The 13,052-nt window shown below is 42.3% G+C and overlaps 1 protein-coding gene across 1 annotated transcript; it reads left to right on the forward strand.

Annotated features, from left to right (window-relative positions):
* Window positions 1–4,711: 4,711 nt before the first annotated feature.
* mep1bb (meprin A subunit beta b) lies at window positions 4,712–12,662 on the forward strand (the record flags this gene model as incomplete). Its single annotated transcript, XM_080010387.1, has 13 exons — window positions 4,712–4,748; window positions 7,358–7,408; window positions 7,501–7,544; window positions 7,664–7,742; window positions 8,519–8,636; window positions 8,809–8,987; window positions 9,729–9,947; window positions 10,328–10,480; window positions 10,610–10,825; window positions 10,915–11,373; window positions 11,829–12,002; window positions 12,209–12,353; window positions 12,449–12,662. The coding sequence occupies 13 exons, from the start codon at window positions 4,712–4,714 to the stop codon at window positions 12,660–12,662; spliced, it is 2,088 nt and encodes a 695-aa protein (XP_079866513.1).
* Window positions 12,663–13,052: the final 390 nt, after the last annotated feature.

Here is a 13,052-nt window from a genome sequence, read left to right on the forward strand (position 1 = left end):
ACGGTCACGTCTGGCCCATGTACGTCAAACACATGAACATCAGAAAATGCGGAGAAAATAGTCCATGCATTCTCTAAAATCCTGCTTAGATCATGGTAACGTGTTGTTCTCTGGCCTCCCCATGCCACCTTGCACTGGCTTGGTTGACCTCAGACGTGACTTCAAGATTTTAGCTGCGGCGAGCTCCCTGGATCAGACCCGGTGAGGACCGCTTCACTGGAGGCGTCTTCCGGCGGCGGTTAACACCGGCAAACAGACTCGTGTTGTCTTGACATTGCATAGTATAGAAGTACAATACCCTATGATTTGTCATATTATATGATTATTGTTGTTGCCCACTCAGCATCCATTGAAGCCTTCTGTGGCTCCTTCCAAAGGTTTCTTACTGTTTTTTCCCCGAATGTTTTTCTGGGTGTTTTTCCTCGCCCCGGTGAGGGTTTCGGACCAGGGGATGTCGTTGATTTCTCCGCGGAATGTGGCTTTGTGAAACCCTTAGAGACTGTGTTGTGATTAAGGGCTATGTAATAAAATTAACTTGACTTGACTTTACTTGACAACAATGGAGCTACCTCCCAAATTGATCCATTTTTTTTTTTTTTTCCCCACCCACAGCCACTGCCTCGCCATCCACCCGGCGAGCTGCCATCCGTCCCCAAGCACCACCCTTGGCCCCCGTGCAGGCCTACCCCGTGACTAACCCTGTTCATGCTTACTCCATGCTCTGTACAGGCCTCCTACGTGGCAACCATCCGTTCCTCGCAATCATCGTGCGACCTTGGAGCAACCTACCCAACTGTTTTATTCTCATCCGCAGCCTCTCACCACCCTCTTCCTCTTTATTCCACGAAGCTCTACCCTCCTCAAAACCCCCCCAACGTGCCCTTCAACTCATCTTGCAGCACACTGACCTTCTTCCCCCGCAGGATTCCAAATCCCTCCATACCATAATTATAAATTGTTTCGCCTCTCCTCACGAGCCTCCTCTCAGCTGTCCCCTTCAATTTGCTCAGTATTCCCGGCAAATCACTCTTCATACTCTACAATTCCCAGCCCCTGGTCCTCTTAACTTTTAGTTTCAGCTCACTGGTCTTTCTCCCTCTGGGCCGGTTTCGTTTCTCCTTGCTCTCGGCCCTTCTGCAAGACGGTGCTTGAACCTGGCTTCTCTGCAAAAGTGGAAAATACACAGTACTCATTTTCCATTGTGGAAAATCACAATTCAGTCAGATCATCCACAGTTTTTTGAGTAATCAGCGCCGAACCCTTTCAAAAAGAGTTGTGTCTGCACAACATTTTCTTCCGCTCGCGTGGTACGTGTTGTTGACATTGATTTTCAATGTTTTAAATCCATTTTAAAAACCTGTAATGGGCTCCAACCTCAATTTCCCCCAATGGGAAACCTGACTTACTGAGATGTATTGAGAGTAGGCACATCCAGAGCGTTGAACTCCTGTTGAGATGAGTTGACGACAGTTTAGGTCATGAAAGGCTGTTCTCGTGGTAGCATTTTGCTGCCAAATAAATCGTAGTTCTACTTCTCGACACCGTGTCGAAAATAGGGAAAAGGTCTGCTTCTGTAAATAACTTTTATAAGAATGAATGAATGCATGAATGAATGGATGAATGAATCTGTGAGACACGCAGGTCTGATGAAAAAAATGACATTTAACTTGTGAATATGCTTTGTCCTTGCTGGTCTGAAATCCAATTATCCATGCAGCCAATTTGTTGTGCCAATTACGTTGAATAAATCCAAGGTTTTCGACTGCATAAAATTCTGATTAATTTACTTTTATCATGAATAATTTGAAGTAATCTTAGCTATTCCATGTGACTGATAGCGACCGCGCTGTGTTCAAATCTCCAGGTTCCGAGCGACAATAACCTCTGAATAGAGAGAGTGAGAGAAAATGAGACGTGAAGGTTAACAGTTTTATTGGAAAATAGATTGTTCATGAACATATAGTTTCATGGAGGTACGCTAAGTGTTTTTCTCCATTATTCGTCAAAGGTGAATAATGAATATTCTGTTATATATTTTGTTTATTTTTGTCAAAATTTCTCCCATTTCGTTACTATGCATTGACAAAGCATGGGTGGGAAAGACACACATTTGGGTGGAGATTGGGTGGGCAAGGCGCACGTTAAAAAATATAGTAATAATAATAATAATAATAATAATATTTTTTTTTCATAAAAAATTCAAGCACTTATAAAACAGTTACCCACAGTGCACTTAATCTTACCATACACAGATCATTTATATATGTACATGCATATGTAAGCTAATTTTGCACAACTCATTGTGCCGCATAGAAAAACAGAATCTTAAAATAGCAAGGGATTTGTCATTAATTTCCTTTTTTTTTTTTTTTTCCCTGCCACATTCAATTCGTTTTTAGAATATTTTTCAAACGGCTTCCGAAGCATCCAATGAGGTACTTTATTCTGGCCGTAACCTCTTTAGGCGGATGACATTCCTCTCTGCTTTGTCTCCCCTGTAGGCACCACTCTTCAGGTGCATTGAAATAAATATAAAACATGTATGTTGTATATCAATCGCTGGCCTTATAACAAGTCCCACTTCTGAAATAATGGCCAAACGTTATTATACGGAAATTGATTTTCCAGAGGGATGCCACAACGTAGAGGTAGCAGTATGTTCAATATGTCTGTATTCAAGTAAATAATTGCAATTTTTTTGAACTTCCTAGGCTTTATCATTTCCAACATTCAAAACACATCACTAATGATCGTGTGGATGTGTGTGAAGACCCGTCTCTTCAAACGACACCTGGACCCTACTGCACTGAGCCGACGACATCGTGAGGATCTCTTCCCCTCTACTTTATAACTTACTTTGCCGTTAAAAGAGATAAAAAATAAAAACTCAAACACTTCTCTGCTCGTGCTGCTTGTTCCGAGAGAAGGTTTAGTTGTTGCTGTGATGTGCAGTTGGTTTGATACTGTCGCTAAAATGTATTAAAGTACTTATTGTAAGTTCCTCTGGACAAAAGCGTCTGATCAACGGCGTCATGTCAAGTGACGTAGACATCCCAAAAATAGGCTCAAAGTATTTTTTTATTTTTTACTAAATCATTTTCTATGTTTTAAGCATAAAGTATCAATAAATCACATTTTAACTCATGGAAATAGCTATAGCTATATATGTCATTACATAAAGATAAATTAAAAGGCCTGTTATTGAAGAGTATATAAATGGAATGATAATTAACCTACCTATTCTGTCCATCACTATCTTTAGTGCTACAGTTGTGACGTGAGCTTCCTAAAACCAATTCCACCAATGAGGACTCGTTTGGACTCAATCATTGAGGACTCGTTTGGACTCAGTCAGGACTCGTTTGAACTCGACCAATGAGCACTCGCCCACTTAGACTCATCTCTACAATAAACTGGTGTTAACAACCCCCCCGTCGTCGGTGTCTATGTCCTGGAGGGCCCTGAAAACGACACTTGGGTGGCGTGTGGTGGCAAAACTGCCACAGTCACTCATTAAAACACTCTAGTTGCTGGGTTATTCTCCTTCCACGATTATAAAAGGAATGATGCCGGGGAAGCAGAACTCGTGTTTTTTCCTCATGAAATGACTGATTTCGATACTATGACACCACATCAAAAAAGAAAAAAATCTTGATAACTCCACAATATCATCATCTTACGACAAGATAGTTGTTCTATATGTATAATAGTGGTAGAAAGAAAGGGTCATCTAATTTTTATTCTCTTTTGTCTGCATCTGTATTTGAGGGACATTAATTGCCTTTGACTGCATCATTGTGGAGAAATTATTCAAAAACGAGCCACTACGTGATATTTTTGTTTTTCACTGCAATTCATCAGGTTTTTGATTATTTTGAGGTTATTTCACTGTACACCTCTACAACAGCAACAGCAAGCCGCTGTAGCCATTGTTGCACTTTGGATGTGCTGTTTCCTGGGGCGGACTGGCCATTGGGAATACCGGCCATTCCCTTTTTTTGACTGCTTGACAATTAGGCTGATGCAGGGCAGAAGGGCAGAAGAAATGGTCCGTGCACCAATCAAAACAATTATATAAATAAAATAAATAGATAAATATGACTGATAGCCCGAGCTTGGCTGCATCAGTTCAGCCCCATTAGCTCCGTCTTTTCAAAGACGCGATATCTCCTAAGTAATACAAAGCAGTGCCTGCAAATATCAATAACTAATCACCAAAACCTATGACATTACATATGACTGCATCAAACCATTTAGAGTCTTATCAAGCTGAGGGCTTGGTATTAGTTCCTCTCTATTTTTGCCCTAGTTGAATCAATGTAATGAATGACACTTGGAGACTTCTGACCAAAACTTTCGAATGAAAGCAGCACAATGTCACTTTTGGTATTTAGGATTTGGCGCCACTGCAGTTTCTGAGGGCAATTTCACTTTTACACAACCGTTCGTAAAACTCAGTCCGGTATTCGAAAATAATTTCTTTTACTGGACAAATCTTGACCTTATCGGTCACGTTTCAATAACTGTCTATGTTACAAACACAGGTATGATGTTCACCTAGGTTACAGCGCAAGGGGCCCCTTGCACGGACCTCGCCACTACAGCGAGCACTCAGTCAGCCTCTCTGGGGGAGCCGCCCGGAGAGAGGGCCCGGAGAGAGGGCCCGGAGAGAGGGCCCGGGGAGGGACGGGGCCCCCTGTGTAGGTACCAGATGTGCTTGGCCTGGCAGATCGAGCTCACACGCCCAAGTCAGAGAGGGTGGGGGCGGGTGAAAGAGGTGCGATTCTCCATATTACACGTCAGTGTACCATCAAAATGGGTTTGAAGCTGTAATTTCAAGGTTAAAAAAGTTACAGCGTTGCTTTAATTGCTGATTCGGCGATGAAAAAAAGGTTTAAAATATTTGTTTTCCTAGAAAATGCATAGAACAATACTGCCAGGTCTCCAGTGAATACATGGAAAAATGTGTTTTGTTTTTTTATCTTGACTCATAATATGGAATCAAACAGTCACTCCATCAGTCATTCTCTGTGAGTTTCTCTATGTTCTTTGTATTTTCATTCCGGGTTGTTTACATGATATAATATTGTTTCAGTCACATGCTTCCAAGTCTGGTTGAATTTGCTTTGACACAACGATCATTATGTTACTTTACTGAACCAATTACAGAACTTTTCCCGAAGTCAAATGATGATTGTTTCCTGGATGTAAGTTCATATACTTGAGCTATTACCCGACAGTAAACATGGGAGTTGGCGCGACGTCGCCTCTAGCTTATCTTCCCCAATCTCACCCTTGCATGGTTCTGCAAAGGATGAGTCAATTTACCTATTGAGACTTTAATCAGTTCAAAAAATGTAATCTCGAAATTCGCAGTTCATTGCCAGCTGGGATAAGACCACTAATCTATCACTCCTGAACACCTCTGTGTTTTGTGGTTTTGGCTTCATGATACAAACAAAAGTTCCTTCTGTAACTGATTGAGCTGAAACGTAAATGGCCTGGAAATGTATAAAAATCAGGATTTCGTCACTTGCTGCAGAGAAATCAGGCTGTGGAACGAAGCGCCCTGTTGCGGCGTGTAAAGGTGAAGGATATAATTGTCTATCTGCTGTTTGTTTTCCAAACGTGCTGCAGTGAATGGTTCCCTCTGCATCAAGCTTAACCCTAATGTGTTTTCTCCGAATCATTTTGAGGCTGAAGATAAGCTAAGATAAGATAAGACAAGTATTGCTTTGCCATTCAAATATCTGTGTAGCTGCCACACTGAGCCATTGCTCAGTGTGGCACCAACCCAGTGTGGGTTTTTTCTCCTACAGTTCCAATTTTTGTTCCATTATATTGTAACTCAGGGAACATCCCCGGAGCTTTTGTGCAAACGCAATTTTCCGTCTTCCATATTCTATCACAACAGCCATATTCTTGCCATCAATCAACCTATTTCAAAGGTTTGCAGACATTTATAATGAGAGTCCAATGGCTGCAGGAAATCTGAGGCAAATCAGCGTACAGCCGCTGTGCATTTAGAAAATAAAGCAGCTCGTTCCACGGGAGGGTTTTACTTGGAAATGAATCCCCGGTGAGAGAAGCAGGGAGGGAACTTTCCACACATGAGGAAAGTAGAAGAACTATCAGGTCAACAGAAGACACATCGACGGGAACAACACAGAAGCAGTCTGCAGTTTTGAGTCCCTCCGCGTCCAGAACCTCTCCTGGTAAGTCCTGCACAGATGATGATGATGAAATGCTCCCATGGCATCACCTGTCTGAGCCTCAGCAGCAAATATCCCTGCCTGTCTTTGTGCTGCAATTGGGTAATAATTAAATAATAATAAACCACACCCGTTACAATGTTCCCAAGTTCCTATGTTCCCATGTTTCCAAGGTCCTAGATCTTGGAAACTCCATATGCTGAATGCTCCATATTATATTATATTTTATATATATATATATGTATATGTATATACCAAACAAAGGATAAAGCCTTCTATTTAATAATATATATTAGATAGATATTATCTATGTTTTTTATTGTTTATTATGTGGTTAACATTGTTCATGCCAGCACTAATAAAACCTTCCTATCACTGAATAGACATGTATTCTTCATCAATGTGAAGTACAGTACAACTCATGTGTGTTCGAATAAAAGTGTCTTTTGAAGCAGCATGTACATATAAACCTGCATTTTTGTTAATTTACCAGAGGTACGGATGCTATTGTTGTTATGTCGAAGCAACACAGCGCTGTGGGGTCCTAGGGATTGTTGTTGCTGTAGATTAGATCATCTAGAGTCAAAGATCTTGTCAAAGCCCTGTCAATTATTAACAAGTACATGCATTTTACAGATTTTTTTTGCCATGCACTTTTATGGGATGGTCTTATAAAAGCTTCCCTTAGAGCGCACTTGAAGTCTCTCACGTAGGAAGATGTTTCAGGACACCACCATGGGAGGAAGGAAACTCAAAACAGTGTTTATTTTACACATTGTGTCTCTCTTATTTGGCTTTATCCTTTGTTTGGTGAGAAATTGGTTTATTATGCATATATACTGATTCTATTTAAATATCATGTTAATTTAATCATAATTTGCAATATGTATCCCATTATTTGAGTTGAAGAAAATATGTCAGTCAACTATATTATTGTTATTATTATTATTATTATTATTATTATTATTTCTTTATTTTTTATTGTTCATGTTTAATTTCTTGTTTAGCCCACACCAAATGTAAAAGGTAAGTGTTTTATATTTTAACAGAATATATTCTCTTTTTAAAAAACAATATATCTTAAATTTTCCTGATGATTGATTGCGAGGGAGTTGTGCTCATTTTCAATGTTTACTGTTCTACAGTAATTGACGTGGATGGCGGACGGGACCGTGACATTTTTGACATCAACGAAGGTTTGTGAGACATTTTGTCCTTTTCATACTTCATTTTCTTCAATTCTTTCTTTCATTCGGACTCTGATTCGAGTCTTTCTGCGTTGCCACAGAGGCTGGGCTGAACCTGGTGGAAGGCGATATTGTGCTCGACAAGGTATGTCTATTGATTTTCCACAAACTATACCTTTATATATATTTTTTCATATATATACCTGTTTTTACTGATTATAGTTCCTGCTGCCATTTTGTTTTTGCCTTTAACCACCGCTGCAGAAACAAAGTCGAAATTCTTTAATCGGCGAGGAGTACCGGTGGCCCAAGACGGTGCCATACTACCTGGAAGACAACCTGGGTAAGAACGGCTGGTTAAAAAGAGGAATATGAAAAGAAAATCTGTCAATTATAACTGTTGCCTTCGAAAGTTATTCTCATTGTTTTTCATCATAAATGACCAGAAAACAAAATCAATGTTCCTTATGTACTGTAGGCACTGTTGGTAAAGGGTTATCTTTAACACAGTGGAAGATTATTATCTTTAATTGTTTTTATTTTTGCTTTCGATGTTGTAGCCATATTCTGCAATAAAATATCTTGGAATTTGTTAACTTAGCATTATTAAAAAAAAAGGTTTCTTCCATTTGTTTCCTTCCCATGTTGCTGTTGTAACTCAACTAATCAACATTTGAACAAAAAGTTATCATTAATTTTTTTTTTAAGAATACGTAAAGAATTACAGTCTAGTTGTGATCAAATAAATAATAGATTAAAAGAAAAAAATATAAAATTCATTTCTATTCAAATATATGTTGATATTCTTTATTTTCTGTTATTATTTATTTATCTACTTATTTATTTATTTATTTAATTTTTTGTTAGTTTATTTTTTATTTTTTTGGGTTCGCCAAAGAGATCTCGTTCACCCAAAATTTACCATTACCATTTAATTAAGATATTAAATTAAGTGAAAAATTGAAATCAAAATGGTATTTGAGAAAACCCCTCGAACATAAAACACAGCATGGCCAACCAGAGCCCTTTCGCAATTTTGAGTTCATTACAGGTCCATATTCTGTAGATATAGAAAGCGGTTTGCATCATTAGCAGACGGACGTTCGGTCTTCTCCGCAGAGATCAATGCCAAAGCTATGATTCTGAAGGCCTTTGAGCAGTACCGTCTGAAGACCTGCATTGACTTCACGCCCTGGAACGGAGAAAAGAACTACATTTCCATCTTTAAAGGGAACGGGTAAGGTCTAAAGATCCTGCCCAATCTGATTTGACATTGAACCCAACGTGCAGAAGAGATCAGAAGAGATCAGAAATCCTCGAAACATATGAATATTAAAGAGGCCTTCATAAGTAAAGATGGTTCTGGAGAGGGCGGATCTGTGTGATGAATGCTGCCTGATGTTCCATAGATGTTTCTCCATGGTGGGAAACCGGCGACAGGGGATGCAGGGGCTGTCAATCGGGGCCAACTGTGATCACATCGCCACCATTGAGCACGAGTTCCTTCACGCCCTGGGCTTCTGGCACGAGCAGTCCAGGTCCGACCGCAACGACTACGTCACCATCATGTGGGATCGCATCTCAGAAGGTAGTTCACGTCGACAAAGTTGTGCCTCGCCCAGTTTCTCCACTCATTACAGGGTCTATACTTCCTCAGACATTTGAGGATGTGTTTGCTATTTTTCAAGCCGCGCCTTGCTTCCCGTCACGTACTGTATGACTGTTCATAGCACAAACTCCCCTTTACCATTGAAAATTATACTATTTACTATTGAGAAATGTACTATTTAAGAAACTTACCACTCTGAAGCACTGTACTTGAATGCAGTCCGATGGCCCCTATTTTGAAATTACATTGTTTTCAAAGACAGGAACTCCCATTACATTCACACATTACTTTTGGTTTTTTTTTTTTGAGTGTTTTGAATGGTAATATCAGTAATATCCCATTTTATCTAAAACAACTTTTTCAGTTGCCGCGGTATATCCAGAGCGTAACATCGACTACAGTAGGTTGCCATTACAGAGTCTCCTTTTGAGAAAACGGGAGTTAGAAATGAAGGGAAAACCAACATTTGAATAAGGCCTGGATTGAAAAGTAGCTAATCTATCCTTTAATGTGTTTGCAAATTATAATCAAATTAAACTGCTTATCAGTATCAGGAAGTGTTTATATTTGTCAGACATCAGAAAATGCAAACTCAGCCGGCGTTATTCACCCTACGGCCACAATAAATTCATAAACAATACGAGCATAGGGTTCATTTGAGGGCGAAAGCAAAGGCGAGCCTCCACGTTTTCCCTTTGTGCGATGTTCTTTGGACTCAAGGCAGGGAGCACAACTTCAACACCTACGACGACACCGTCTCCAGCTCTCTGGGCGTTCCCTACGACTACGAGTCCATGATGCACTACAGCAAGACCGCCTTCAGCAACGGCACCGAGCCCACCATCGTCACCAACATCCCGGCGTTCAGCGACGTCATCGGCCAGCGCATGGAGTTCAGCCACAGCGACCTGCTCAAGCTCAACCGCCTCTACAACTGCAGTAAGAGCCGTGCCACGGAATCCAGGCCAAGAAAACTAAAAACTCAAAAAAACTAAAACAAAGATAGGAACAAAGTGTGCAATGGGCCCAATGAACAATTATTTCACCACCACTTGTGCATTAAACACTCATATTGTAGCTTAAATGGGTTAGAACCATCATTTCCAGGACATAAGACATGTTTGATAAATCTTTAGAGATTGAAATTCTAGACATACAAATTTTGGGCCGAGGAAAAAAATTCTGCAACTCGATTCGGCGACTCAATTCAAATCTTCCGCGACTCACCCTCCTGGGCGGCGGGTCAAAGGTTTATCACGCCTGCTATTCAGCCGAGCAGTGAGTATGTGTGTTGTCTTGTGTTGTGTGTCGCCGTCCAGCCCGCGCCTCCACATTCCTGGACTCATGTGACTTTGAACGTGAGAACATCTGCGGCATGATCCAGGGACAGGGAGACCAAGGGGACTGGCTCCGGGTCTCTCAGGCTGCTGGAGGGCCCGCCACGGACTACTCCCACCTGGGCAGATGCTCTGGTGAGGAAAAGGCAGCAGCGCCGCCACCACCAAAACCACAACCAGTGACCCATCGCACAAAGATTGACAAGGTGGAAGGGAGATTCACGAAACAAAACCTGTTTATGTCGAATGTGTCGCAATCCACAGGCTCAGGGTATTTCATGCACTACAACACGTCTGCCGCCGGTGTCGGCGACTCGGCTCTGCTGGAGAGTAGGCTGCTCTACCCCAAGCGAGGCTACCAGTGCCTTCAGTTCTTCTCCTACAACAGCGGGGGTCCTCTCGACCAACTGAGGATATATGTCCGCGAGTATGACAAAGCCAACCCGAATGGAGTCCTGCGACATATCGTCGATTTAACTGGTGAATACCATCGGTGTTGTTTTGTCGGCAATATCTCTTGACATTCGAAACGTAGCGGTCGAGCGTTTTAACCTCCTTGTGCTCTGCAGAGCTCGCTCAGGAAATGTGGGAGCTGCACCATGTTAGCCTGGACGCCACCAAAAAGTTCCGTGTTGTGATTGAGGGGAAGAAGACTTCGGCCGGGCTCTGGCCGGGGGGGCTATCGCTGGACGACATCAACCTCTCGGAGACCACCTGCCCAGAGCACGTGTGGCGAGTGCGGAACTTCAGCAGCATCCTGGAGCACACGCCAGCCGGCCAGGCCATCCTCAGCCCGCTGTTCACCTCCAAGGAGGGTTACACCTTCCAGATGTCCCTGTTTCCCAGCGGAAGGCCTGCTGGGATGTCGGCCTACGCCCACCTGGTGGCTCGCGATGGGGACGCGGAGCAGACGTGGCCGTGTCCGTGGAAGCAGATCACCATGATGCTGATGGACCAGAACCCACACATCCAAAAGCGCATGAACAACCAGCGCAGCTTTACCACGGACCCCAACAGGAAGCATGAAGGTCAGAAAAATGCAACGCAGGAGTGTTTTTCAGGGAAGTGAATGCGTTTGGGGATAACGTGCAGCCAGTCGGTCATTATCGCAAATTAACCCCCAGCAGTGCACCACTACGAAGGGGGGTTGTTTTACTAGTAGTTTAAGAGCTTCCGCTTATGTCATAAACTATCCACCCTACAATAAATACCTTTCCCTACAAATGACGAACCTAGTTAGTGTCATGAATGTGAAATTGGACATGTCCACATTCATCCATCAAGTCTTCCGCTTTAGTTTCAATGTACAAGACAACGGTCATTATTAATAGATCAGAAGTCACTATTCAGAAATAACAGCCGATTGCCGCTAGCGACCAATCAGAATTGAGTATTGCGCTGAGAGAGCGCGTGATAAGCTTCTATATACGTCGCCCGTACGCCTCAAATGGAATATCTAATGAATACACCCTTTCAAATTAAGGCAATTTCTTCTGGGATGACCCGCGCAAGGTGGGCTTTGAGGTGAACAACACGGACGGAACCAGCTATTTCCGGGGTCCTGGATACGGGACGTCGGCATACCTCACCCACCTGAGAGCCAAGAGCCGGGACTTTATCAAGGGAGGAGACGCCATCTTTCTCCTCACCATGGAGGGTGAGAACCAGATCACAAACAAAGATGTTCAACCATAGAGATGTCTGAACCGTGCCTTTCAATGTCACCAATGACATCCACACCTACATGCAAACTATATAATTAGTGCCCAGACCAGAATCTTCTCTCTTCTCTCCAAGTTCCCCCCCCCCGAAGGAATTACATTAATTTACACTTTCGTTCTTTTTAAATATTCCTCTCTCGAGATGCCTCTCATCTTCTCGTGACCCAACCCGTGCCCTCCACAACGGCGGCGCCGCCTGTAACCACGGGGCCCGGCGATGCTTGCACCGACGTGGAGTGCCAGAACGATGGAGCGTGTGTGGTGGACAAAGGGAAACCGGCTTGCAGGTGATTGCTTTTTTTGACACCCCCCCCCAAAAAAAACATGGATTCTGTCCTGTTTTTTGGACTGCATACAGTAACTCTTGTCTTTCTGATCCCAGGTGCGTGGTGGCGAGTGACTGGTGGTTCTACGGGGACCGGTGCCAGCACAAGGCCTCCAGCATGGACACCACCACTGTGGCCTTGGCCTCTTCCCTGCCCGTGCTGGCGGTCATGCTGGTGGTCACCGTGGTCAGCGTGGTGTGCGTGAAAAAGAAGTACAAGAAGCGCAGCAATGACGCCGGCCTCTCCATGTCCAACACCGGCGCCATGTAGGAGCTTTGACAAGCACACAGGATCTAGAAAACTCAGAAAATCACCCCTTTGTCCAGATAATAATAACAATCATAATAATATTATTATTATTATTATTATTATTATTATTATTAATAATATATATATAATTGTGTGAACTGTCCTATTAAAATAAAAACAAATTATTAATCAATTAATATGTCATAATATTGATAGTATTAGCATGATAGGCTATATATATTTTTGTTAATATTGTATAATTAAAAAGTAATTTTGGAGTAGCGCTCCACGGGAGGTACTATGCAACAGCACTGCCCCCCTCAGGCTGTGTCATGTACATACACCCAGACTCACTTCAACTGCACATCATATATTTGCAAGATGCAATAAATGATTTACCCCACTCCTGAG

Source organism: Zeus faber, assembly GCF_960531495.2.
Source record: "Zeus faber genome assembly, chromosome: 12".
Taxonomy (NCBI): domain Eukaryota; kingdom Metazoa; phylum Chordata; class Actinopteri; order Zeiformes; family Zeidae; genus Zeus; species Zeus faber.